Source organism: Lepus europaeus, chromosome 14 (assembly GCF_033115175.1).
Source record: "Lepus europaeus isolate LE1 chromosome 14, mLepTim1.pri, whole genome shotgun sequence".
Taxonomy (NCBI): domain Eukaryota; kingdom Metazoa; phylum Chordata; class Mammalia; order Lagomorpha; family Leporidae; genus Lepus; species Lepus europaeus.
The window spans coordinates 60,177,650-60,204,503 of record NC_084840.1 but is presented as its reverse complement, the minus strand read 5'-3'; the positions used below and the strand labels follow the sequence as shown (position 1 = coordinate 60,204,503).

At 44.8% G+C, this 26,854-nt stretch overlaps 1 protein-coding gene across 3 annotated transcripts in view; it reads right to left on the bottom strand.

Moving 5' to 3' along the window:
* Window positions 1–12,046, bottom strand: part of ERO1B (endoplasmic reticulum oxidoreductase 1 beta) — a 68,179-nt gene extending 56,133 nt beyond the window's left edge. For all 3 annotated transcript variants that reach the window (XR_009867934.1, XM_062210693.1, XM_062210694.1), the window contains exon 1: window positions 11,739–12,046. Coding sequence is in view for 2 of the 3 variants with exons in the window: in XM_062210693.1 (XP_062066677.1) it covers window positions 11,739–11,840 (102 nt within the window). In the remaining variant the exon portion in view is untranslated. The remainder of the gene's footprint in view (window positions 1–11,738) is intronic.
* Window positions 12,047–26,854: the final 14,808 nt, after the last annotated feature.

The following is a 26,854-nucleotide window of genomic DNA, read 5'->3' as shown; positions in this document are numbered from 1 at the left end:
GAGCAAGACAGAGAGAAAGGAGAAAGGTCTTCCTTTTGCCGTTGGTTCACCCTCCAATGGCCGCTGCGGACGGCGCATCTCGCTGATCTGAAGTCCGGAGCCAGGTGCTTCTCCTGGTCTCCCATGCGGGTGCAGGGCCCAGGGACTTGGGCCATCCTCCACTGCACTCCCGGGCCACAGCAGAGAGCTGGCCTGGAAGAGGGGCAACCGGGATAGAGTCCGGCGCCCCGACGGGGACTATAACCTGGTGTGCCGGCGCAAGGCGGAGGATTAGCCTGTTAAGCCACGGCGCCGGCCTCTATTTAAATTTTTTTAAAGTATCCTATGAATAATGTACTATTAAACCCTCTTTAACATATAGGGAGGTTAAGGTTTAGCAAGCTAAAAATTACTTTTCCAAAATAGAAATGGAAGTTATTCCCAAATCTATCAGACTTTAAAAACCACGCTCTTAGCCACTACTCAAAGTATACATTAAACCAAGAAAAGAAACTTATAGTCACAAAGCAAATTCAGAGTTCAAAATTTCCATAAAACATTCTTCAGCTGAAAAGAAAGTAGAATCATTGATTGTTATGCAACTTAGCTGAATTTTCCAGAAATCATCCTGAGTGGGGAAAAAAGCCAATTCCAAAAGGTTACATACTGTATGACTTATTTACAGAACTTTCTTAAAATGAAAACTCTTAGAAACGGAGAGCAGATTATTAGTTACCAAGGCTTAGGAACTGATGAAGAGAAGGAGAGCTAGAGTAGGGGAATGGGGTCAGAATGTAGCAGCATTGTTAAAAAAAAAGCAACAAGGGGAATTGTTATGGTAATGAAACTCTTCAGTCACCTTGACTGTTGGGATGCAGACACAAACCGACAAAATAATACAGAATTAATAAGCACACACAAATGGGACAAGTAAAACAGGAAATGTGAACCAATTCTATCAATGTCAATATCCTTATTATAAAACTATACAATATTTTTAAGATGCTACCATTGGAATAACTATAAAGGGTACATGGTATTTCACTGTATTATTTCTTACAACTGTGTATGGACTTACAACTAAATTTACATTTTCAATTAAAAACAAGAATGGTGTTTAGCCTGTTAAAGATTATTCATGTGGCCTATAGCATGAATATGTGCTAGCAATGATCAGAAAATGGAAACCAGTCCTTGCCAATTGTTTTTGTCTTGTTCTTTCTTCCTAGAAGTATAATTGTGCCCCCAAACTCCCTACAAAAAGCTATATTGTCTTGTAACAAAGAACAAGAGATCACTATCAAGAATCTTGGCTCTACAGGCTAATCCTCCGCCTTGCGGCGCTGGCACACAAGGTTCTAGTCCCGGTTGGGGCGCCGGATTCTATCCCGGTTGCCCCTCTTCCAGGCCAGCTCTCTGCTATGGCCCGGGAAGGCAGTGGAGGATGGCCCAAGTCCTTGGGCCATGCACCCGCATGGGAGACCAGGAGAAGCACCTGGCTCCTGGTTTTGGATCAGCGCAATGCGGCCACTGGAGGGTGAACCGATGGCAAAAAGGAAGACCTTTCTCTCTGTCTCTCACTATCCACTCTGCCTGTCAAAAAAAAAAAAAAAAGAATCTTGGCTCTGGAATTCAGTTTTGCTGTCTTAATTCTTGGGATCCTGTCACTAACTCCTGAATTTCATTCCATTGTTCTCACATACTACTTAATAACTATCCTTAAAAAAAAAAGTCAAAAAAAGTTTTAGAAAGTTTTACTTAGTGTTGTTCTTATGTTTTTTATTAAAAAAAGATTTATTCATTTATTTGAAAGTCAGAGTTACACAGAGAGAGAAGGAGAGGGAGAGAGGTCTTGCATCTGCTGGTTCACTCCCCAGATGGCTGAAATGGCCAAAGCTGTGCCGATCTAAAGCCAGGAGCTTTCTGCAGGTCTCCCAAGGATTTGGGCCATCCTCCACTGCCTTCCCAGGCTACAGCAGAGACCTGGATCAGAAGTGGGGCAGCCGGGACCCAAATCGACGCCCACATGGGATGCCAGCACTGCAGGCAGCAGCTTTACTCACTACGCCGTAGCATCGGCCTCCTTATGAATTTTTCTTAAACAAAATAAAATATGGTGGTTAAAATCAATTTATCTAAAATATTCCAATTGTGGAAGGGATTAGGATATATGAAATTACCATACACATATTTGTGACTTTTAAAGGCTATTATTGAGACACAAACCTATATACCATCAAAATTTGGAAAAAAAAAAAACAGAAATGAAATATTGTTAGTACCCTTTCAGTTCCTTCTTCCTCCCCTCCATGGAGGTAAAAATAAACCTTTAGTTTTCTTTGTAATGCAACATAGTTTCCCCATTTTAAGCCTTTTTTTTTTTTTTTTTTTTTTTTTTTAGTGAATATAAATTTCCAAAGTACAGCTTATGGATTACAAAGGCTTCCTCCCCTATAACTTCCCCCCCACCCACAACCCTCCCCTTTCCCACTCGCTCTCCCCTTCCATTCACATCAAGATTCATTTTCAATTCTCTTTATATACAGAAAATCAGTTTAGTATATATAAAGATTTCAACAGTTTGCCCTCACATAGCAACACAAAGTGAAAAAACACTGTTGGAGCACTAGTTATAGCATTAAACAACAGTGTACATCACACTAATGACAGAGATCCTGCATGATATTTTTTTAAAAAGATTACTTTTCTATATAATTTCCAATCTAACACCAAGGTTTTTTTTTTCATTTTCAATTATCTTTATATACAGAAGATCGCTTCAGTATATACTAAGTAAAGATTTCATCAGTTTGCACCCACACATAACCACAAAGTGTAAAAATACTGTTTCAGGCCGGCGCCGTGGCTCACTAGGCTAATCCTCCACCTTGCGGCGCCGGCACACTGGGTTCTAGTCCCGGTCGGGGCACCGGATTCTGTCCCGGTTGCCCCTCTTCCAGGCCAGCTCTCTGCTGTGGCCAGGGAGTGCAGTGGAGGATGGCCCAAGTCCTTGGGCCCTGCACCCCATGGGAGACCAGGAGAAGCACCTGGCTCCTGCCATTCGATCAGCGCGGTGCGCTGGCCACAGCGCGCCTACCACGGTGGCCATTGGAGGGTGAACCAACGGCAAAGGAAGACCTTTCTCTCTGTCTCTCTCTCTCTCACTGACCACTCTGCCTGTCAAAAAAAAAAAAAAAAAAGACACTGTTTCATCAGTACTAGCTATATCATCACTTCACCTTGGACAACCTATTAAGGACAGATCCCACATGGGACGTACGCACACAGTGACTCCTGATGTTGATTCAACAATTTAACACTCTTGTTTATAGCGTCAGCAATCTCCCTACGCTCTAGCCATTAGCTGCCGAGGCCATGGAAGCCTTTAGGGTTCGCCGACTTCGATCCCATTCCGACAGGGCCATAGTCAAAGTGGAAGTTCTCTCCTCCCTTCAGAGAAAGGTACCTCCTACCTTGATGGTCCCGTTCTTTCCACTGGGATCACACTCGCTGAGATCCTTCATTTAGGTCTTCTTCTTCTTCTTCTTCTTTTTTTTTTCCAGAGTGTCTTGGCTTTCCATGCCTAAAATACTCTCATAGGCTCTTCAGCCAGATCCAAATGCCTTAAGGGCTGATTCTGAGGCCAGAGTGCTATTTAGGACATCTGTCATTCTATGAGTCTGCTGTGTCTCCCCCTTCCCATTTTAAGCTTTAATATTAATGGAATCTAATGTGTGAATTCTTCTGTAATATGCTTCTTTTGCTGGCGCTGACATTGTGACACAGTGGTTAAGCCACTTCCTGCAATAGTGGCATCCCATATGAATGCTGATTCAGGTTCCACTTCCAATCCAGCTCTCTTATGTGCCTGGGAAAGCAGTGGAACATGACCCTCTTTTGCTAACATTTTCTTCTGTCATTTTATAAGGATGAACTTACAGTAGATTGTTTATTTTCCCTGTTATAAGTGTTGTATAATATGAAAATATCACAATTTATTCATTCTATCACTAATACACATAATGGTAGGCAGAATAATGCCACCCACAAAGATGTCTGTGACATTAATTCTTAAAATCTCTAAATGGTACTTTACATGCAAAAAAAGATGTGATTAAATTAAGGACTTTGAGATGGGCAAGCTATACTATGTTATTCAAGTGGGACCAATGTAGTTATAAAGTTCTTCAAAAGAAGGAAATACAAGTCAGAAAGAAACAGAAGATGCTATCCTGTGCTGCTGACTTTCATAATATAAGAAGAGGTCAACAACCAAATATTACAGAAGGCTCTAGAAGCTTATAAAAGGGGAAGAACAATTCATTCCTAGAGAATACAGAAGGACTACAACCTTGCTAACACCTGAATTTTAATCCTATAAAAGCTATCCCCAAAACTACAAATTTATATTGCTTGATGTCACTAAGTTTGTGACAATTTGTTACACCAGAAACAGGAAACTAATACAACCCATATTTAGGTTGTCTGCATATCTGGCTAAAGAAAAATGCAATAGGGGCTGGTGCTGTGGCGTAGTAAGTTAAGCCTCCATCTGCAGGGCCAACATCCTATATGGGTGCCAGTTCAAGTCCTGGCTACTTCTCTCCCAATCTTTCTCTCTGCTTATGGCCTGGGAAGGCAGTGAAAGATGGCCCAAGTGCTTGAGCCCTGAACCTGCGTGGGAAACCCAAAGCAGCTCCTGGCTCCTGGCTCCTGATCAGCTCAGCTCTGGCCAGTGCAGCCCATTTGGGGGTGAACCAGCTAATGAAAGACCTTTCTCTGTAACTCCACCTCTCAAATAAATATAATCTTTTAAAAAAATGCTTTGTGAACATTTGTGTGTGTGTGTGTGTGTGTATATATATATATATATATATATCCCCTGACATGTACACAAGAGTTTTTCCAGGTTATATGCTTAGGAGTGGAACTGCTGCTCTAAGTACATGATCAGCTGTTTGAGAGAATGGCAGGCTCATTTCTAAAATAGTTTTATCAATTTACTATCCTACCAACAACAGATAGGAATTACTGTTGAGCCATATCCTTACCAATATCTGAAATTAATTTATGCTTTATTTTTGCAAATCTAGCAAGCATGAAAGTGTATCATTTTTATTTGCTCTAATGAGAATGTATGTTCACATGTTTTAAAAGTTTTTAAAAAATATTTATCTGTGTTTGAAAGTCAGAGTTACAGAAAGAGAGAGGGAAAAAGAGCTCATGAGAATCTTCCATCTGATTTACTATCCAGATGGCCACAAAGACCAGGGTTGGGCCAGGCTGAAGCCAAGAGCTTCATCTAGGTCTCCCATGTGGATGCAGGGGCCCAAGTACTTGGGCCATCATCCACTGCTTTTCCCAGCCCATTAGCAGGCAGCTGGATTGGAAGTGGAAGAGCTAGGATATGAAATGGTGCCTTTATGGGATGCCAGCATTGCTAAAGGTGACTTTACCAGCTACACCACAATACCAGCCCCTATATTTTTGTCAAATGTCTACTTGTTTTTGTTAATTTTTCTATTGGGTTATTTCTTACATATGGATTTGCAGGAAATCAATATTGATTCTTCCCTATTCTATTATATTCTCCTGGAACATCAATTAGACATACTAGGCCTTCTTACTATTTTTTTCCATGTCTCTTAATTCCTATTTAATATGTATTATCTTATTGTCTCTCTGGAATTAACTGTGAATAATTTATTTGCAGTTATCTTCCATTTATTTATTCATTCAACATATTTATTGAGACCTAACACAAGTTTTGCAGTAAGTGCTGGGAATACAAACTGTAGGGGGAAAAAAACATGAAAGTCTACCCTCAAGGAGCCTATGTTCTCATAAAATAAAGGGGAAAAGAACAAAAGTATATATTACCATAAGTGATACAGGAAAAAAACAAAGGAATCAAGGTAAGAATTGCAGAATGGTGGCTGCCACAATTTAAAATTGGACAGTTATGGAAGGGCTTGGTGGAATTCTGGCAAAACTGGAAGGAGGGAAAGGAGCAAGTCAAGCAGGTACCTGGGGGAAAAGCACTGCAACTAAGAATACTAAAGGCTAAGGCCCTAAAGCAGTAAGCTTGTCCAATGTTTTTGAAAAACAAGGAGGACTACAGAGTAGTCAAGGAGAGAATTAGGAGACCATTATAATTTATTTTTTTTAAGATGTATTTTATTTATTTGAAAGGCAAAATGACAGAGAAAGGAAGAGACAAGTAGACAAAGAGATTTTCCATTGCTGGTTATTCCCTCAATGGCTTCAACAGTTAGGACTCAGCCAGGCTGAAGCCAGGAGCTAGGAACTCCATCTGGGTCTCCAACATGGGTGCCAGGTACCCAAACACCTGGGCCATCTTCCACTGCTTTCCCAGGTACATTAACAGGGTAGCTGACCAGGACTTGAACTGGTGCTCAGATATGGGATCCTGGCATTGCAAGTGGTGATTTAACCCATTGTACCACGATGCCAGCCCCCTTATAAAATTTTAGTCTGAGGTGTATTCTCATACCAATCAGTTCTCTCAGAGATCAATAAGATATCTAGCAATTTAATTCTGATGCAAACCATTAGTACAGATGCACAAGTAAAAGGCCAAGTCCCGCAAAACTGTTCCTTCTTCATATGCTATTATCAAGTCAGGACATTTGTTCTTCTGACAGGCCATAAAGCAGGAGTGCCCAGAACCTCCATTTTTTAAGTTTGATAATTTGTTAGAATGGTTCTCAAAACTCAGCAAACACTTATACATAACTTTTATTATTATAAAGGACACAACTCAGCAACAGCTACACAGTAGATATACTTAAAAGTATTGAGAGTGGGGCTGGGGAACGTGTGGTACTCCCATGCCCTCTCGTAGCCCACCACTCCCTCAGCAAGTCAGTGTGTTCTCCAGCCAGATGCTCATCAAATCTAATTGTTTAAGATTTGGATTACCGGATCTTTCTGGTCTCTCTAGCCCTATCCTGAAGCTATAGAATATAGGGTCTCACTCTGAATCACTTCACTGGCATGAAATCAGATGTGATTGAGACTTATTTTGAATAGCAAAATGCACCCCCATCATTTGGATAAAGTCAAAGGTTTTAGGAGTTCTATGTCAGGAATCAGAGACACAGACCAAATATATTTTCGTATCAAATGTATTTTTGAATGATAGGAAGGGTTTAAATGAAGGGTAAAAGGAACACGTAGTACCAAGCGAGGATGCAAGGTTTCTGGTTTATATAATATTAGTCAGGGAATGGGACACTTTAGACGAGAGAACATGTCAGTTATAGTGACACTTTAGCAGAAACCTTAGAAACAGAGTGGGAAACAGATGAATACATTAAATAGTATAATTAACAGTATGTTTTATGATGACAGTAACAGCGTCTTACAGGACAAAATGATGATACAAGAGAGAGGGAAGATTTCTGGGGCCATGTCCTTGAATGAGAAAAGAAGAATGGAACCTAATATGAGGGGACTTCAAAAAGTTTATGGAAAAATGAAATTAAAAGATAAATGTGGGCTTGGGCATTTGGTGCCTAGCAGTTGGGATACCCACATATATATCACAGTGTCTGAGATCCAGTTTCAGCTCCACTCCTGATTCAAGTTTCCTACTAATGTGCACCTGGGAGGCAGCAGGTAATGGCTCGAGTAGTTGGGTACCTGGCACCCACATGGGAGACCTAGACTAAGTTCCCAGCTCCTGGCTCAGCCCACAACAGTTCTGCTGGTATTTGAGGAGTGAACCAGAGCATGGGACCCCTCTCTGTCTTGTCATCTCTTTGCCTCTCAAATAAAAAAATTTTTATAAACTTAAAGATGTCTATCTTGGTACCAAGAAAAACCATTTTAAGTCCATGCAGAATTTTTTCAAACTATACATCTTCTGTGAATTCCCTGAAGGCCCCTCGTGTACTAGGAAGGACTGTCTTTTGATAAGAGCACAAACAGTTCATCTATGGTAATCAACAGGAATTCAAAAATATGTAAGAACAGATGAGTAAGTGAATACATGTGGATTACTCTCTTCTGTGCTTCAATTTTATTAGTGAGGTATGAACCTGATAAAGAGGATGTCACAAAGTATTATATAGAAATAAGACATGAAATCGTTGTCTAATAATTTTTTTCAGCGGAGTACAGTTATTCGATCCATCCACTGAGTTTTTAATTCCACTTCTAAAATTTTCATTCTTTAAAATCTTATTCTCTTTTCACACTTTCAAGCTTCTTTAACACAATATAGTGACATTATTTGAGAATTTCAGAATCTAAGATAATTACATGTCTGTTCCTGTCTTCTGTTTCTAACAAACATGTTCCTCACTTAGGAGGGAGTTATGTCCCAATAAGCCTCTCCATGCTATGAAAACATGAGTTTAAAGTGCATTTAACACACCCAACCTACTAAATGGCATAGCTTAGCAACACAGCACACCAACCTATCAGCTGTCTCCCACTTGTGAATGCATGGCTGACTAGGAAAAGTAGCTCTCTACCATTGCCCAACATCACAAGAGTCTCACCATGTATCACTTGCTCCGGAAAGGATCAAAATTCAAAGCTTCAAGCATGAAAGCGGATCACTTTCACAACCTCATAAAACCAAAAAGTCCTAAGTTGTCCATCACAACTCAGAGATCAACTGTATCCTTGTCTCCTTATGTGTTTTGTGATTTTGTTTCCTTGGTTTTATTTTGTTCTGCTTTGTTTTTACTGTTAGTTGTTTATTCTTTTAGGTACTTTACCTTCAAGAATGCTTTAAGGCTTGAGCTGAATAAACTCCCCCAGAGGGGATGGACATTTGCTTCTAACAGTAGCCTGAGCTATATAAACCTGAGACTGCTTGCTGTTATAAATTATATTTTCCACTTGGTGTTTTTCCCAGCACAAGTAGCAAGATTTTGGCCTGTAACCCTGAATAAGGGCTGGTTCATGTTTATAAATTCTCAATGGAGTCTCTTTCCCACCCCCCAGCAACTTTATTTACTTTCAGCTTACTATCATTGGGATTCATTCACATTTACCCTGACATTGAGTATCCAGCTTTTTGGAGTTAAGGCTTCATGACAGGATCTCTCATTAGTTTCCTCTTGGGACAGACATGGTGTTATTTTTTGCCCACTCCACCCTATGCAGCCAGCTGTTAAAGCAGAAGCTCAGAGTCTTCCGGGTTTGGGAAAAACCCTCAGGTGATAAACTGGTATAACTTTATTTGAATCCCAAATTGCTGGCTTTCCATTTGTTAGGGGGTGGCGTGTAGATGTCTATGTAGTCCTTGACTTCATTCCACCTCAGATGTGTATTTAGAAAGATTTAAACTGTATTTGATTGAAATTATTTTTTACAGGAAGATTGTGGCCAGGGAGTGCAGTGGAGGATGGCCCAAGTCCTTGGGCCCTGTACCCCATGGGAGACCAGGATAGGCACCTGGCTCCTGCCATCGGATCAGCGCGGTGCAACGGCCGCAGCGCGCTACCGCGGCGGCCATTGGAGGGTGAACCAACGGCAAAAGGAAGACCTTTCTCTCTGTCTCTCTCTCTCTCACTGTCCACTCTGCCTGTCAAAAAAAAAAAAAAAAAAGTATACGAGGGAATATGAAACATTAATTATATTATATATAATTAAGGGTAAAGAAATCTAAAATAAAGCTTCTAGATTGACTATAAAGCATACAATGTATGATTTGTAGTAGGAAATGAGAAATTCCACTTAGAATAATATCTAAATACAAATTCCAACCAAAAACCAAAACCCAACTACTCACTAGAATATAATTTTGCAGGCCGGCACCGCGGCTCAATAGGCTAATCCTCCACCTTGCGGCGCCGGCACACCGGGTTCTAGTCCCGGTTGCCCCTCTTCCAGGCCAGCTCTCTGCTGTGGCCAGGGAGTGCAGTGGAGGATGGCCCAAGTGCTTGGGCCCTGCACCCCGCATGGGAGACCAGGAGAAGCACCTGGCTCCTGGCTTCGGATCAGCGCGGTGCGCTGGCCGCAGTGCGCCGGCCGTGTCGGCCATTGGAGAGTGAACCAATGACAAAGGAAGACCTTCCTCTCTGTCTCTCTCACTGTCCACTCTGCCTGTCAAAAAAAATAATAATAATTTTGCAAGAGAATCTGGAAAACTTACCTTTCCTAAGTCTGATAGATATGTCTAGATTTCCACTATTTGCGTTGTCCAGTTGGGGTCCGAGAAATAGTAAAAAGGATAACTGCATTACAGTTACTAGCAGGGCTTGTTTAAAATGTTGATTCCTGGGTCACATTCCACATCCACTCAATCAGTATATCTGGAGCTACAGTCAGAGAATCTGCATTCTCAGCGTGCTCCCAACAACAAAAGTTTGCCCCTTTTATCAAATCATTCAATTAAAAAATAAGCAGGGGCTGGTGTTGGGCAGAGTTACTGCTTAGGATGCGTGCTCCCAACAACAAAAGTTTGCCCCTTTTATCAAATCATTCAATTAAAAAATAAGCAGGGGCTGGTGTTGGGCAGAGTTACTGCTTAGGATGCCCACATTCCACATAGGAGTGCCTAGACTGGAGTCCCAGCTCTGCTTTTTTATTCCAGCTTCCTGCTACTGTGCATTTGGGGAAGCAACAGGTGATGGGTCAAGTACTTGGGTCCTTGTACCCACACGGGAGACAGGAATTAGTACAGCTGTCCCAGGTATTTGCAGAGTGAACCACCAGGTAGGAGATATCCGTCTCTCTCCCTTTCAAATAAATTAATATTCGAACTTGGATACAAACGGAATATTCATGTATTCTTGGAGTTAGTGCACAGGGCACCACAAAACCATGAAAAAAAGTGAATCAAGTCAGACAAACATGTTTACGTGGCTACACTTATAGTTACCTTCCACTTTGGTAGCAATGAGCATTAATTGCTTCAAATGTCATCTCCCCTCATTATCAGGCCACCTGAGAGCATTTTTTTTCTTTTAACAGTGCTGTTACTTTGCAGCAGGTGCAGAGACACAGCATCACCTAACAGTCTGTTCAATTGTACTGAATTAAAGCAGCAGCAAACACCGCTCTTAGGGCAAAAGGCTCCGGTCAGCTAACCCCGATTTCTAACATACAGAGAACACCTCTGTCAAGGTCTGCTTCACCAAGACAAACCCCAAACTCTACCGTTTACTCTCCAGCTGGCACCTCACTACTGAAAGCCAGAGCCTCCAGGGCAGAGTCAGACGCCTCTGCTCCTACCTGGGCTCACCTGCTGTTGCCACTTAGCAGACACATCACAGTTGGGTAAAAATAAAGCGATCTTGAGCAAGAGGAAAAACCCAAGAACCTTTAGTCCAGAAGTTCAAGGAAGTTAGGTCTTGTCCCCCACCCCACCCCCACCCACTCCGCTTTGGCAGGGCTGCGGGGGTCTGCGGGCTCTTGAAGGGGAGGACGTCACCATTTCCAGGAGTCCTCGGCTCTCTTCACGAGACGGACGGGGGTTTCATCCCAGTGCCATCTCCCGCCACACTCCCAGCCGCTTCAAACACCAGAAGGATAAAAAAAGAAAACAGCTCAGGAGACCTTCACCACCTTCCTCTTTTTTCGCCTGCCACTGCCCCGAGTGTCGCCATCCCGGCACACCGCGGTCCACTCGCGGGCGTCGCCTACACTGACCGTCAGGTCTTGGACCCCCCGGCTTCTCCGCTCGCCAGAAATCACTTCAGCTCCGGCCCCGGCCCTCCCTGCCGAACGGCCACAGCTGTCCGCAGCGGCCCCGGCCCGCCATCCTCCCTCAGGCTTACCTGGGCCTCGACAACGCTCGGGAGGCAGCTCAGGGTGACCAACAGCTGCACTGCGACCGCCGCCCCCTGCCCGGCGCCGGCCCAGAGGAGCCCCCAGCTCATGTTGACCTCTACCCTCGCCGCGGTCGGCCGGGCCCCTCAGGGCCAGGAACGGCGGATGGCCCCGGCGACGAGCCGAGCGGACGGTTTCCGGCGGCAGAGAAAGTCCAGGGTCAGAGGGCTGCACGCCGGCCCGGAGTCGGGGGACGCTCCCCCCACCGGCGCGCGGCAGCTGTGAGGCAGGAGAGCCGAGCGCCCCCGCTTCATGCTCCAGGCGGCCCCGCCCCCGGCTTGCCTAGGGGCCGCGGCCACGCCCCCCGAGCGCGGGGCCTTGTGGGAGTCGTGGTCCCGGCCGTCGCCCGGGTGCGGTGCTGGGAAAGTGAAGCCGGCGGCCGAGTAAGCCCGGGAACTACAACTAAGGAGGCCGCTCCTCCTCCCCTAGGCCTGAGGCTCCTCGGCGACCAATGAGGCGGGACCACGCGGGCCTCCAAAACACCGGGAGGTGAGGGCCGGGAGCCGGGGCGCCAACCGCTCCGGCCGGCCGCCCGGCTGTCCCCGCGCCCGCGCCGGCTCCCAAGCCCGCGACGCCGGCGGTTGCCCCGGGAAACAAGCTGCGGTCCTCCCGGCGTGGTCCCTGTGGCCGCCCAACGCGTCGTCGTCCGCGGCCGTCGCACAGCCGCCGGGATCCAGGATGCGTCCACTACTTATGAGAGTTAAAATCGAATGGGGCGGCGTTTTCGACCTGCGGTCAAAGAGGTTTCTTTCTTTCGTTCACTTTCCCTTAGCTTCACATCTGCTGTGGGTGCCTAGGTAAGTCCCCTGCGACTTGTAGAGGTGGCTGGCGCCCCAGATGTGATGTCCTCTCTTGTCCCGTCCCACTAGCACTCCTGTATGGACACATGCAAATATAATGCACGTTAAAACATAGGACAAAGCCAGGAATTTATAATGAAATGTTGGAATGGGGAGAATTGCCCAGAAAAACTTGGAGTGACCCCAAACCTAAACCTTTCTAGTTACGTAATCTTCATTTCTACCCCCCAAATAGTAGGATTAAATATGGTTAGGTATTTGTGCGTAGATGGCCTAGTACAGCACCTAGCCTTTGGAAGTACTGAGTAAATGATAATTTCTATTAGTTGTATTAATATCCTTAATTTCTACAAAACTAGCAATACATGACCTTACATTTGTTTAGTGTGTGTTATTTTCTCATCACTGCTGTAACAAAGCACTACAGATTGAATGACTTAAAACTGATTACCTCCCAGTTCTAAGAGGTCAGAGGTCCAAAATGGATCTGCAGGGCCACATTTCTTACTGGAAGCTCCAGGGGACCATATGTCTTCTTGCCTTTTCTAGCTTGTTTCCCTTAGTTTGTGACCTCAAATCACATGGTCACATCTCCTCTCCCTCTCTGTTCCGCTGCCACATGCCTTCCCTTCCTTACCCTAATTCTACTGTCTTCCCCATATAAGGATCTTTGTGATTTCATTGATCCAGGATAATGTCTCCCTCTCAGAATCCTTAGTCACATGGGCACAGTCTCTTCTGCCACACAGAGTAACATTCACAGATTCTGCAGGTTAGGATGCAGACATTTATGGGGGAGAGGGATGTTAACCAGCCTGTAACCTAGCGTTTTATACCTTTCAGAGCATTTTCACCTATATCATTTCTCAGAACCCACTACAGAATCTGACCGCCTACTGCCAAGGGGAAATGCAGGACCGTGGTTCACAAACTGAGAAGAATTTCCAAACAGTGACAGCAGAGCACTAAACCAAATGCTTGGGGGTCTACACCCGCTGCATTCCCACGAAGCCAGCCTTGTCAGCCCTTTTCCTCTTCAGCAACTCCTTCTCTTCTGCCTCCAAACATGTCCACAGCTTCCCTAGTTTAGAAACAAGAAGAACTGTTACTTGATTCTTGCAGTTTCTTTTCCATGTCTCCTTTTCTCTGAGAAATCCATACTTCCTATCCACCTGTTCTCCCCTTCCTTTTAAAAAAATGCTTCATTTTGGGGCCGGCACCGTGACTCACTTGGTTAATCCTCCGCCTGTGGTGTCAGCATCCCATATGGGCTCTGGGTTCTAGACCGGGTTGCTCCTCTTCCAGTCCAGCTCTCTGCTGTGGCCCGGGAAGGCAGTGGAGGATGGCCCAAGTGCTTGGGCCCCTGCACCCACATGGGAGACCAGGAGGAAGCACCTGGCTCCTGGCTTCTGATCAGTGCAGTTCCGGATGTTGTGGCCATTTGGGGGGGTTAACCAATGGAAGGAAGACCTTTCTCTCTGTCTCTCTTACTGTCTATAACTCTACCTATCAAATAAAAAAAAAAGTTTCATTTTTATTTACTTGAAAGGCAGAATAAAAGAGGAAGACAGACAGAGGTTCTCCATCTGCTGACCCAGGCCCCAAATACCCGGCAATAGCCAGAGATGGGCCAGGCAGAAGCCAGGGGTCTGGAACTCCATCCAGGTTTCCCATGTGGCTGGCAGTGGCCCAAGCATTTGAGCCACTATCTTCTACCTCTCTGCATCAGCAGGAAGCTGGATCAGAAGCAGAGGATCTAGGGCTCAAACCAACACTTAGATATGGGATGCAGCAGTTCCAAATAGTGACTCCACCCACTCACCACAATGCCTGACCTTTGTGCCTTCTCTGTATGAATGTGCTTCAGAACAAAGAAAGCTTTTCTTTTGTCAAAACTGGTGGACTTTCTTAAAGATTCCTGGTTTGTGCTGCATTTGATGTTGTTAACACTTCCTGGGATTTTGCTACACAAAACTTTTTTTAAAAAATAAAAAGTTGGGGGGCCAGCGCTGTGGTGTAGCAGGTTAAGCCACCGCCTGCAGTGCTGGCAACCTATATGGGCACCAGTTCAAGTACCGGCTGCTCCTCTTCCTATCCAGCTCTCTTCCATGGCCTGGAAAAGCAGTAGAAGATGGCCCAAGTCCTTGGGCCCCTGAACACACGTGGGAGACCCTGAGGAAGCTCCTGGCTTCGGATCAGCCAGGCTCCGGCCGTCGTGGCCAATTGGGGAGTGAACCAGCGGATGGAAGACACCTTTTTCTCTCTCTCTCTCTCTCTCTCTCTCTCTGCCTCTCCCCTCTCTGTGTAACTTTGACTTTCAAATAAATAAATAAATCTTTAAAAGTAAATAAATATATAATGAGTTGGGGCCGGCACTATGGCGTAGAGGGTAAAGTCACTGTCTACAGTGCCAGCATCCCATATGGGTGCCAGTTCGAGTCCCGGCTGCTCCACTTCCTATCCAGCTCTCTGCTATGGCCTGGGAAAGCAGTAGAAGATGGCTCAAGCCCTTGGGCCACTGTATCCACATGGTAGGCCCAGAAAAACTCCTGGCCCCTGGCTTGGGATGAGCACAGTTCCGTTGCAGCCATCTGAGGAGTGAACCTTTGGATGGATGACCTCTCTCTCTCTCTCTTTCTCTCTCTCTCTGCCTCTGCCTCTCTGTAACTCTGACTTTCAAATAAAATAAATCTTAAAAAAAATAATGGGTTATAAACTTTTCTATTTAAAAGTCTCAGGTCTTTTAATAATGGTCTAGTGGCTGTGACATCAAGGGCAATATCCCTGGTCTGTAATTCCAAGCCCTTCAAGGTTTGTCACTGGGGACAGGCATCTGGCCTAGTAGTTAAAACACTCATTTCCCCTATCAAAGTTCCTGGATTTGATTACTGTCTCTGACTCCCAGTTCCAGCTTCCCATCAGTGTAGACCTGGGAGGCAGCAGGTGATAGCTCAAGTAATTGTGTCCTAGCCAGACATATAAAAGATCTGGATTGAGTTGCTGGCTTCCAGCTCTAGCCTGGCCCAGCCCCAACCATCGCAGGTATTTTGAGAGTGAACCAGTGGATGGGAGAGCTCTCTCTGTCTTTATGTACTGACAAATTTACAAAATAAATAGATCTGTTGTTGAAAAGTAGCTTGAGTTGTCAGTTGATAGAAGAAAGCAGACAAGGAACTGTAAAGCAGGGTTCAGATACCTTTTGTCCTCTTGGTTACCTGATCCAGAAGAAACAATAACAGTACCTTATTTGCTTGTTCTCAGCCCAGGTGTGATTTCTGGAGCTAAAGTGGGTTTTTCGCTTAGTGAGTAAAATTGGAAATAGCAGATATTTGTCCATGACAAATGAGCGTACCGAAATCCATTTGTTGTATGTGTATCATGGTCTGTTTCAGTTATGAGTAGATTGTTCCTTTGTGAACAGACTGCCCTCCTCTTTGTTTTCTCACCCTGGCCTCTCTGTTAATCTCTGCTTTCCTTAAGATTTACTGCACTGAAGCCCACACTGTGAGAGGCATTGGTGATATGACGTCTCTTGTGCTTCCTGTCACTGATGCTCAGTTTGAACCTTCTCATCCCTAACTGTATTAGACAGATTTCTGTTACTGTAACAAAATATGAAGCCAGGCTAACTTTATAAAGAAAAGCAGTTTATTTTGGCTTCTGGAGTTGCAAAATCTAGGGGCCTCATCTGGAATGGCGTTCTTGCTGGCAGAGTCCCAAGGTGATACAGCGCATCTCAGGGAGAGAGTCAAGGGATCCATGTGTTTATGTTTGTGTTGTCTCTCTTCCTCTTTACAAAGCCACCAGGATTCAATCATGGGGCTCCACCCTAATGACCTAATTTAATCACTTTCAGAAGGACTCAGCCTTAGACACCATAGTTGGATTGGGTTCCTAGCCCCCTAATTATATTAACATAAAACTTTGGGGATTTAACTCCAGCATGAGTTCCTGGAAGTTGAATACAAATCATATTTGAACCATAGTACTAAAGTTGGAAATTAAAAAAGAAAGGCAAGTGCATGAAGTAAGTTGTGTTTATTCGAATTCACTTTGTTTATGTCAGCACGTAGTCACATGGTGACTAAATAGTCACAGTTGTCCTGGTGGGGGTACACCAAATGTGTGCACTGAAGACACTGGCAATCAGAAAAAGGAACAATATGCCTTTTACGGTTTATGCAATTTATGAGTTACTACCACCACCTGGTGTAGATGAACCTAATTACCTGTGTTGGGGCTCAGAAAAAGATACACCCAAGTATGGTGCTTTGGGATGCTGAACTCTTTGAATTAAAGGAAACTGGGAGGCCTTTGAAGCTGACTTAGAATCAAGACTTCTCTAACGTTTCCTGTTTGGGAGCTCTTTCTAAAGATCTCTGAGAGGAATGGTTCCAAAAGAAATAGAATTGCCTTAAGCCCATTCCCTAGGAATCTCATAACCAAGCAATATTAATCATCAGGTAGGAGAAGAGATTAAAAATCATCAGTAAGCCCAGACAGACTTATCATCTATTATTTGGAGGGCAGCTCCCAGGAATTACCCAGGAGACTTTATCTGCATAATAAGACCTTTGTTGATAGTGCAGTTCTGCACCTCAGCTTCACCACCCAGAAGAACTTTGTCCCAGGTTATTAGTCTGTTCTTTAGGCCCATTCGTTTCCCCTAAAAATCATTTACCACCCCTCTGAAAGTGCTCACATCTTCCAGTTCCCTCTCAGGCTCTTCTTTGACCTCCATGTTTTGTATGGCTCCCATGTACATGTACACATTAAGACATTTGTACGTTTTTTTCTCTGTCTACTGCCAGTTTATTTCAGCCAACATCAAAGTCTCAAACTTTCAATGTAGGGGAAATTCTCTTTGCCCCTCTACCTGGAACTAAGGTACAAAAAACTGGCCACATATTCTGAATGGAGAAATTTAAAGAGCTTCCCAAATTTATCAGTCTGAGAAAGGACGGAGCCATCTATGTCAGTCATCAGTATTATTCTCATTGCAAACAATGATAATTTATAATTTATTTGGCCAAGATATTAGCAAAACAATCAGCATACATGGTAATTCTGCTAGGGCCAACCATGGCTCTATTTCCCATGATTCTAAATGGGGTCAAACAAAATCAACTATGGATGACCTGTGTACTTCACCTTTTCAAATGGATGCTGTCAAATATGCTAATGTCAAGATTGATCATATTCATTATTAGAAATGTAATCATAGCTGACACCATAAACAAAAGCACAAATTTATTAAGGATTGATTCTGAGGCCAGTGCTGTGGCATAGCGGATGCCTTCATTGCCGTCATCCCATATGGGCACCAGTTCTGTCGGACCCTCGCCAGCAAGGGTCCAACGCAGTCACGACGTGGTCACTCTTTCTCGGTTCTCAAGGAACTTTCACTCTTGGAGACAGAGGAAAGGGCAAGGGGAGAGGAGAAAAGAAGAGGAGGGGCGGCGGCCGTGGCAGCAGCGGCGGCTCGCCCAGATCCCAATGTCCCTTTATACCCCAAGTCCCGTGGAGCATGCACCCACAGCCAATAGCGGTTCTCTTCACGTGCAGTTTATGCTGATATCGTCCAATCAGATGAAAGGGTGCGTATAGCCTCAGGTCGAAAGTTCATCTGTTTCACCTGGTTCTTCCTTGTTGTTTATGCAGAGTCCATCCTGCCTCAACTTCATCTGTTTCACCTGGTTGTTTTCATAGGACTTGTGGTCGACCGATTGCTGCAAGCTATGTAGATACAAAAATGAGGAGGTTCCCACAGGTGGCCAGCCTGCGGTTTCCCACAGTTCCCCCTTTTTTGTTATTTATGGCACGGAGTCATGCCTGTCTTAGGTTCCCAGCGACGCGCCACCTGCTTACCCGTCATCGAAACATTGGGAAGCATGTCCCAAGTTCTGTCTTAGGTTGCTAGGGGCACTCGCCAGTGATTACCCGTCTTTGGCTACCGCTCCATCATGCCAAGCCATATCTGTTGCTGAGGGTCAGAAGGAATACATAGCAAGCATAGCCTGTCGGACCACTAGGTTAGTGCGTTGCTGACTCCTGACTACTGCCAGGATGACCCTGCTGATTAGGAGGAAGGCAATCAATAAGACTATCAATAGGCAAAGAAACGGTCTCTTCATCACTTATAAGCTAGTCACTTTCTATTGTTGATGAGTCTGTTGTCGTTTCCACTGGGAAGGGTTAGTCAGGGATTTTTGCGAAGAGTCGAATCCTTTCCGGCGTTCAGATGGGTTGGGAGGCCCCCTGCGGAAAAAAGCAGACAGCGCCTCGTACCCTTCTTAGTGGGGGATACGGGCCTTTCCATTGGTTATCTTGTAAGTCCTTCCACATAACCCACTGTACTGGCTCTTTGTCGGCCAAATAGGAATGTAACTCAGCAGGAGTTTTTCCACACTTTTTCCTATTCAAAAAATTTATAGTATAAAGAGCTATAGCTAATGCATCGCGATTAGCTACCGCATATTCTCCTCTTCCCCCTTTTTGTTTATTGATTAAAGTTTTTAAGTACAGGTGAGTCCGTTCAATTATTGCCTGCCCTTGGGGATTATAGGGCACACCTGTAATGTGCTTTATGCCGAATTATTTTAAGAATGTAGCAAAACGGGCCGAAGTGTACGCCGGCCCGTTATCTGTTTTGATAATTTTGGGCACCCCCCATGCGGCAAAGGACTGTAGACAGTGTTGAATAACCTGTTGAGTTCCTTCTTTGTTTAAGAGTCGTGGGTGACACAATTCCAGAGAACGTGTCCACTGTCACGTGCAAACAGTTCTGGCATCCAAAAGACGGGATGTGAGTAACATCCATTTGCCAGATATGGCATGGCTGGAGGCCACGGGCGTTGGCCCCCGCCGGAAATTTGGGGACGGTGAAAACAACACATTTCTCACAAGATTTAATAATATTCTCAGCTTGGCTGCAAGGAATATTGTATTTTTGACTTAAGGTGGTGCTGTTTACATGCCACTTAGAGTGAAACTGCTTCTTCAAAAGTAGAGCAGGCAAGCAGGAAGCGAGAATAGTAATCAGCTAACATATTGCCCCGACTAAGAGGTCCGGGTAAGTTGGAGTGAGCCCTAATATGATCTATAAATATAGGTTGTGACCTTCGTAATAATAACTCAGCAACTTGCTGCAAATAGGGATATATGGAAGAAGCCTTGGAAATGTTGCATACTTTAACATCCTAACAGCATTAACCACATACACACTATCCGATAAGATATTCAGGGGACCTGTTTCTTTCTTCAGTACGGTTGCAATAAGGCCAATTCAGCATGTTGGGGAGAAGGGGACGCAGTTAATACAAAATAGCATTGATCCTTTAGCACTGCGGCTCCAGTTCCCCCTTTTGCACCATCAGTAAACACAGTTGGAGCTCCCTCTATAGGACTTTTGCGCACCCTTTTGATCTGCACTATAGGAACCTGTGCGCAGAATGTAACAAAGTGATGAGTTGGATAGTGATTATCCACTTCTATATGTAATGTTAATGTATGCCCAAGTCCAAATTTCCTTCGTCCACGCTTCTACAGCCTCTCTACCAAAGGGAACGATGCATCGCTCTGAGTATTTTCCAGAAATTTCCATAGTTCTGTGGGCCGCAGCAAGGATTAAATCGGCTGCGGCCGCTCCTTGAGTGTACAACACCCGAGGTAAGTGGGAGTGTGGATACACAAACAACAGGGGACCTCCTTGCCATATTACTGCAAAGGGATGTAAATGCTCTAGAAAAACCAAAACTTCTACAGGTTGTGACACATCACATCTTTGCATCTGCATGATTTTAAGGCGTTCTTCAACCTTCTGTAAGATTGCAGCTGCCTCTGGGGTCAGCGTACGAGGTGAGGCAAGCTGTGAATCGCCTTCCAAAATGTTAAACAATGGGCACATTTCATCAGTGGTTAGTTTACAATAAGGCCGTAGCCAGTTTAAGTTACCACATAATTTTTGGAAGTCATTTAAGGTCTTAAATCCTGCGGTGGATATAACAAAATCTAAAGGGGCCACAGTAGTTGGTGTTAACCTTAGCTCTAGGTACTGGACCACGGTGCCCTTTTGAATCTTTTCTGGTGCAATCTGTAACCCCGCCGTCTGCAAGCATGAGGTTAGCATGGTAAACGCTCTTTCTAGGGTGTCTTCTCTCGCGGTTGCCAACAACAGGTAGACTTTAACATCTAAACAATGCTGCCGCACTGGTCTATGGCTTGTGACACATACATCTGACATAAAGTCGGGCTGTTGTTAGTCATGTCCTGGGAAGAACCTTCCATTCAAAGCGCTTATCTGGGCCTTCATGATTAACAGTTGGAAGTGTAAAGGCAAACCTCTGCATGTCAAGGGGATTCAGCGGGATAGAAAAGAAGTAATCCTTTAAGTCAATCACTATGATGGGCCAGGCCTTTGGAATCATCGTTAGTTAACTGTAAATGAAGTTGCTCTAAGACATCTCTCCCCAATAAAGTTACAGGGATAGCACACACGTAAGGTTGTACTTTGCCTGTGGTGCCTTCTTGATCTTTCCAGTCTAGCACTTGCGTGCTTCGGGATGGGGCAACAGCGGTGCCTAATCCTACCAAGGTGTTATCCCCTTCCTGGAGGGGCCATGAAGGAGGCCAGTCTTGTTTGGAGGTAATACTAACATCTGCGCCCGTATCTAACAGCCCCTTGATTGCCTTTCCTTTGATAATAAGAGTCCATAGTGGGTGCTCGCCAAGAGTCATAGTGAGGGCTGCAAAATGCTTTCCTTGATTACCTCTAGTATCCTTTACAGGGCTTATTATTAGCAGCTGAGCAACGGGCTGCAATGGCAACAGCTGCACTATCCCCTTCGTAGATTGGAACATTACTTTGAGCAAGGCAACTGAATAAGCCCCGTTATAACCACTAATCCCTTTAATGAATTTGTCATGTGACCTTCTTTTTCACACTTAAAACATTTTCATCCTAGCCTGTTATTGCGTATAATTTTGGCCATGGCAACTGCTGCGTGCTCTCCCGAGGCTACTTCATCCATGACATCCCTACAGATTTTTTAAAAGGTGGGAATGTCCTTGTGCTGCCAGGGTCTTAGAGCCTCACAGCAGGTTTTGTTTGCTTCTTCATAGGCTAACCTTTGGAATAAAGGCATAGCCTCACCCATGGTCTCCAAGTTATTGCCAGCAGCCTCCATTAATCTGCTCACAAAATCAGCATAGGGCTCTGTTGGACCTTGTGTAATCTTGGATAAACTGTGTCTGATTTCCCCCTTCCTTGGAATGACCTTCCGCACCCTCCGGGCTAGTTCTTTCACTTGCATCAAAACCTCATTAGGACAACTAGCCTGGGCCTGTTCGTCATTAAAAGCTCCTTCCCCATTTAGCATATCCTCGTTCCAGGGTTCCAGGCTGGCTGACCGTTCCTAGCGTTAGCATGGGCCTGAGTCCTCGTGAGCTCTCTGTAAGCCGCGGACCAGAGGAGGAAGTCTTCCCCCACCAAGCACTGCCTTAGCTAGGTTCCTCCAGTCCTCTGGGACTAGTCCATTGGTGCCTATGTTATCTAGGACCGCTTTAGTAAAGTTAGCATGTGGTCCATATAATTGTACTGATTGTTGTAATTTCTTCAACAATTTATGGTCCAGGGGGGTCCATCCCCGGTTGCCCTGTGCGTCCAACTATCACAGGGAAAGCCTGATTTATGTGGTGATATTCTTCCCACTTAGGGGGAGTGCCTCGTCCTCCTGCCAATTTTTCTCGAGGAAGTTCGGGGGAGAAGCCCCCGCCTTTCATCTCTCTTGTGGAGGAGGAGTCCTCCGGAGGGGGGAGAGTCTTGGTTAAGGTGATTGGTTGCCATGACGGCCGATCCTGCAAAGTTAGGTTAGCCAGTTTGCAGCAACACGGGGGAACTCCTCCTATGGGCAAATGTGCCGAATAGGGGGGTGCAGAAGGAAGGGGTCTTTCATCCTCCCTATCTCTGTCCCGACTCATGTTGGTCCTCTCTGTCTCTGTCCTCTTTGTCTCCGTCTAGGCTCCCAGATGGAGATTCCCTCTGTGTTTGCTCTAGTAAATCAGCCCCTTCATCTAAGAGGGTTGCTATTTCCTCTGAGTCATTACAGAGAGCTTGGTCGATCAGTTGCCATAGCCTAAGGACTTCAGGCGATTTCTCTGCTGCCCTCAATTGTCTTCCGACCCTACGCCATTGTTCCGCTTTCACGGGCGTCCCCTCTACTTTTTTAAAAGACAACTTGGTTGTCAAGGAATTCCCTTTTTCCATGGTACCAACCCTAGGCTTTTTATATCACCCGCCTAGATTCCCGTGTATGCACTTTCTAATTGTTTTTTTTTCCTGCTTCCAGCAACCGGTCCGACTATCCGAGTCACGGCACCATTTGTTGGACCCTTGCTGGTGGCAGTCACGACATGGTCACTCTTTCTCGGTTCTCAAGGAACTTTCACTCTTGGAGACAGAAGGAAAGGGCAAGGGGAGAGAAGAAAAGAAGAGGAAGGGCGGCGGCCGTGGCAGCAGCAGCGGCTCGCCCAGATCCCAATGTCCCTTTATACCCCAAGTCCCGTGGAGCATGCGCCCACAGCCAATAGCGATTCTCTTCACGTGCAGTTTATGCTGATATCGTCCAATCAGATGAAAGGGCACGTATAGCCTCAGGTCGAAAGTTCATCTGTTTCACCTGGTTCTTCCTAGTTGTTTATGCAGAGTCCATCCTGCCTCAACTTCATCTGTTTCACCTGGTTGTTTTCATAGGACTTGTGGTCAACTGATTGCTGCAAGCTATGTAGATACAAAAATGAGGAGGTTCCCACAGGTGGCCAGCCTGCGGTTCCCCACAAGTTCAAGTCCTGTCTGCTCCACTTCCAATCCAGCTCTCTGCTATGGCCTGGGGAAGCAGTAGAAGATGGCCCAAGTGCTTGGGCCTCTGCACCCATGTGGGAGACCCAGAGGAAGTTTCTGGCTCCTGGCTTGGAATTGGCTCAGCTCCGGCCATTGTGGCCATTTGGGGAGTGAACCAATGGATGAAAGACCTCTCTCTCTGTCTCTTTCTCTGCCTCTACCTCTCTGTAATTCTGCCTTTCAAATTAATAAATAAATCTTTTTATAAAAAGATTTGTTGGACCCTCGCGGCGAGGGTCCAATGTAGTCACGACACGGTCACTGTTCATCAGTTCTCAAGGAACTTTCACCCTTTCTCGCTTCTCCAGGAACTTTTTATAAAAAAGATTTATTCTGTTTTGTTTTCAGATATAAATGATTCAACTTCCTTCCCTCAAATCCATCTTAGACTTTGTTTTTCCTCTGCTCCTTCCCACTCTGCATCCCCTTCTTCTCTTGGAAGGTGGATTAATCATTTCATCCCTAGGGTCCAGAGTGAGCCATTGGAGTCATATTGCAGTCTCTACCCATAACATTGTTTTAGTGCTAATAGTATGCTCTTCAGTATTGGAATTGGCTTTTCCTGTGTATTTATGTATGATTGCCCATCTATCTAGAGTATAAAGTGTGTCCTCTTTAGTGGCTCTCTCATTTCCTATGAACAGTGGTCAATAAATATTTGTTGATTGACTAGCTAATATTGTTTGTGATCAAATTATCTTAGAAGATATCTATCTCAGAACCAGCCCCTAAACATTTCCTATGGAGGGAAGATTAAAAAGGAAGATTACTGGAGAATACAATAAAATGAAACTGTCAGGCTTTCATTAAGGCAAGAGATTAAGGTTCCTTCAATAGAGGTGTACTGGGGACCTAGCAAAAAGATTGAGAGATTGTGGGAGTAACAGACGTGTCATAGTGGTACAGACCAGTTCCTGGAAACCATTATTTCTAGAGTTTTCTTCAAAGCACTATTTGAAATATCTGTAGCTCATGATTTTTGAAGCAAAGAGTTGAGAATTGTTTTGAATTAATTACTGTAACCTTTAAGAAACTTTGTGGGGCTGGCACTGTGGCGTAGTGGGTAAAGTCACTGCCTGCAGTGCCAGCATCACATATAGGCATTGGTTTAAGTCCTAGCTACTCCACTTCTGATCCAAGCTCTCTGATGGTCCAGGAAAGCAATGGAAGATGGCCCAAGCCCTTGGGCCCCTGCACCAATGTGGGAGACCCAGAAGAGGCTCCTGGCTCCTGACTTCGAATCAGCATAGCTCCAGTCATGGTGGCCATTTGGAGAGTGAACCAGCGGATGGAAGACCAACCTCTCTCTCTCTCTCTCCGCCTCAGCCTCTCTATAACTCTGCTTTCAAATAAATAAATACTTAAAAAGAAACTTTGTGAATTAATAAAATTGAAATAATAATTTATATTTCCAAGATATCATCAAGAGTATTGTGTTTATTTGATGACTTGGTGGCTAGGTTAACTTGTGATTTCTAATGAAGAAGGAAATCATTGATGAATGGCTCCAAATAAAAGTCAAGGTAATGGGGTGGAAATTTAATAACACCCATAATTTTCTCTGCTGATAGCAAGCTGAATTGTGATTAATGAACCTGCTGAGAATTGGCAGTCTGTTGTATTTAAACAACTGTGTTTGTCAATGGTACTGGTGTTGACAACTCACTTTGGCAATTTTTTAAAAATAGGATTTCCACCTGTGATTTAGTTATAAGGAAACTTTTTGCTTGATCAGATTTCTGAAATTTACTGAGGGGATTTCTTCCCCTTTTATTTTGACAAATAATAAGGATTAAAAGTAATTAGAATCAAAGAACTTGACTGGTTTAAGACTTACTAGTTATGCTGCCTAAAATATTCTATGTTTTTTTCTTAATATTTACTCAGCTGTAACACTCAGCTTTTTTCACTACATAGCATTAAAGCTGATAAACTTGAATCAGTTACAATTATTTACTTTTATGAAGACGTTTACATGGTGATATATGCCATTTGGATAAGACTTTTTGTAATAAATATATTACAGTATTATGCCAGAAGTTAAGGTATGATATGATGACAGGGAGGTGGGGGAAATCCAAATAACTGGGAAAGTAGACTCATAATCCTGCCAGTTTCTGCCTCCTACCTAACTTCTTTTTTATTCTTTTTGCTTGTTTTTCAATTTATTTGAAAGAGTAACAGGGAAAGAGAGAGAGATGGATCTTCTGTCTGCTGGTTTACTCCCCATGGGCCCACACAGCTACAGATGGGCCAGGCTGAAGCCAGCAGCTCAGTCTGGGACTCCCATGTAGGTGGCCGGGACCCGAATATTTGGGCCATCACCTGTTGCCTTTCATGATGTATATTAGCAGGAACCTGGGTCAGAAGCAGAGGCAGAACTTGAACCAACACTCCAAGATGGGATGTATACCTGCCCCTCACCTAACTTCTATAATGAAAAAGCCTTCACATAATCACAAAATTCCACAGAGTCCAGGACAGCTCACACTGAGAGGTACTACCATGTATATATATATACACACACACATATATATATATATATTTTTTTTTTTGACAGAGTTAGTGAGAGAGAGAAACAGAGAAAGGTCTTCCTTTTCTGTTGGTTCACCCCCCAAATGGCCGCTACAGCCGGCGTCCTGTACCAATCCGAAGCCACGAGCCAGGTGCTTCCTCCTGGTCTCCCATGCGGGTGCAGGGCCCAAGCACTTGGGCCATCCTCCACTGCACTCCCTGGCCACAGCAGAGAGCTGGACTGGAAGAGGAGCAACCGGGACAGAATCCGGTGACCCAACCAGGAATAGAACCCAGGGTGCCAGCGCCACAGGCGGAGGATTAGTGAGCCGCAGTGCTGGCCATCATGCATATTTTTAAAGTGTGAAAATGAACATCATGGTAAGTCCAGAGGCACACGACCATGAAAATGGGGACTGCAGGCCGGCGCTGTGGCTCACTTGACTAATCCTCCGCCTGTGGCGCTGGCACATCGGGTTCTAGTCCCGGTTGTGGCGCCAGATTCTGTCCCGGTTGCTCCTCTTCCAGTCTAGCTCTCTGTTGTGGCCCGGGAAGGCGGTGGAGGATGGCCCAAGTGCTTGGGCCCTGCACCCACATGGGAGACCAGGAGGAAGCACCTGGATCCTGGCTTCAGATCGGCGCAGCCCGCAGGCCGTAGCGGCCATTTGCGGGGTGAACCAACGGAAAAGGAAGACCTTTCCTCTCTGTCTCTCTCTCTCTCACTGTCTAACTGCCTGTCCAAAAAAAAAAAAAAAAAGAGAGAAAAGAGAAAAATAAAGAAAATGGGGACTGCAGTGAGGGACAGAGGGGTCAACGGTATCATATGTAGCCTGTGGGTTGGTTTTATCTTGGC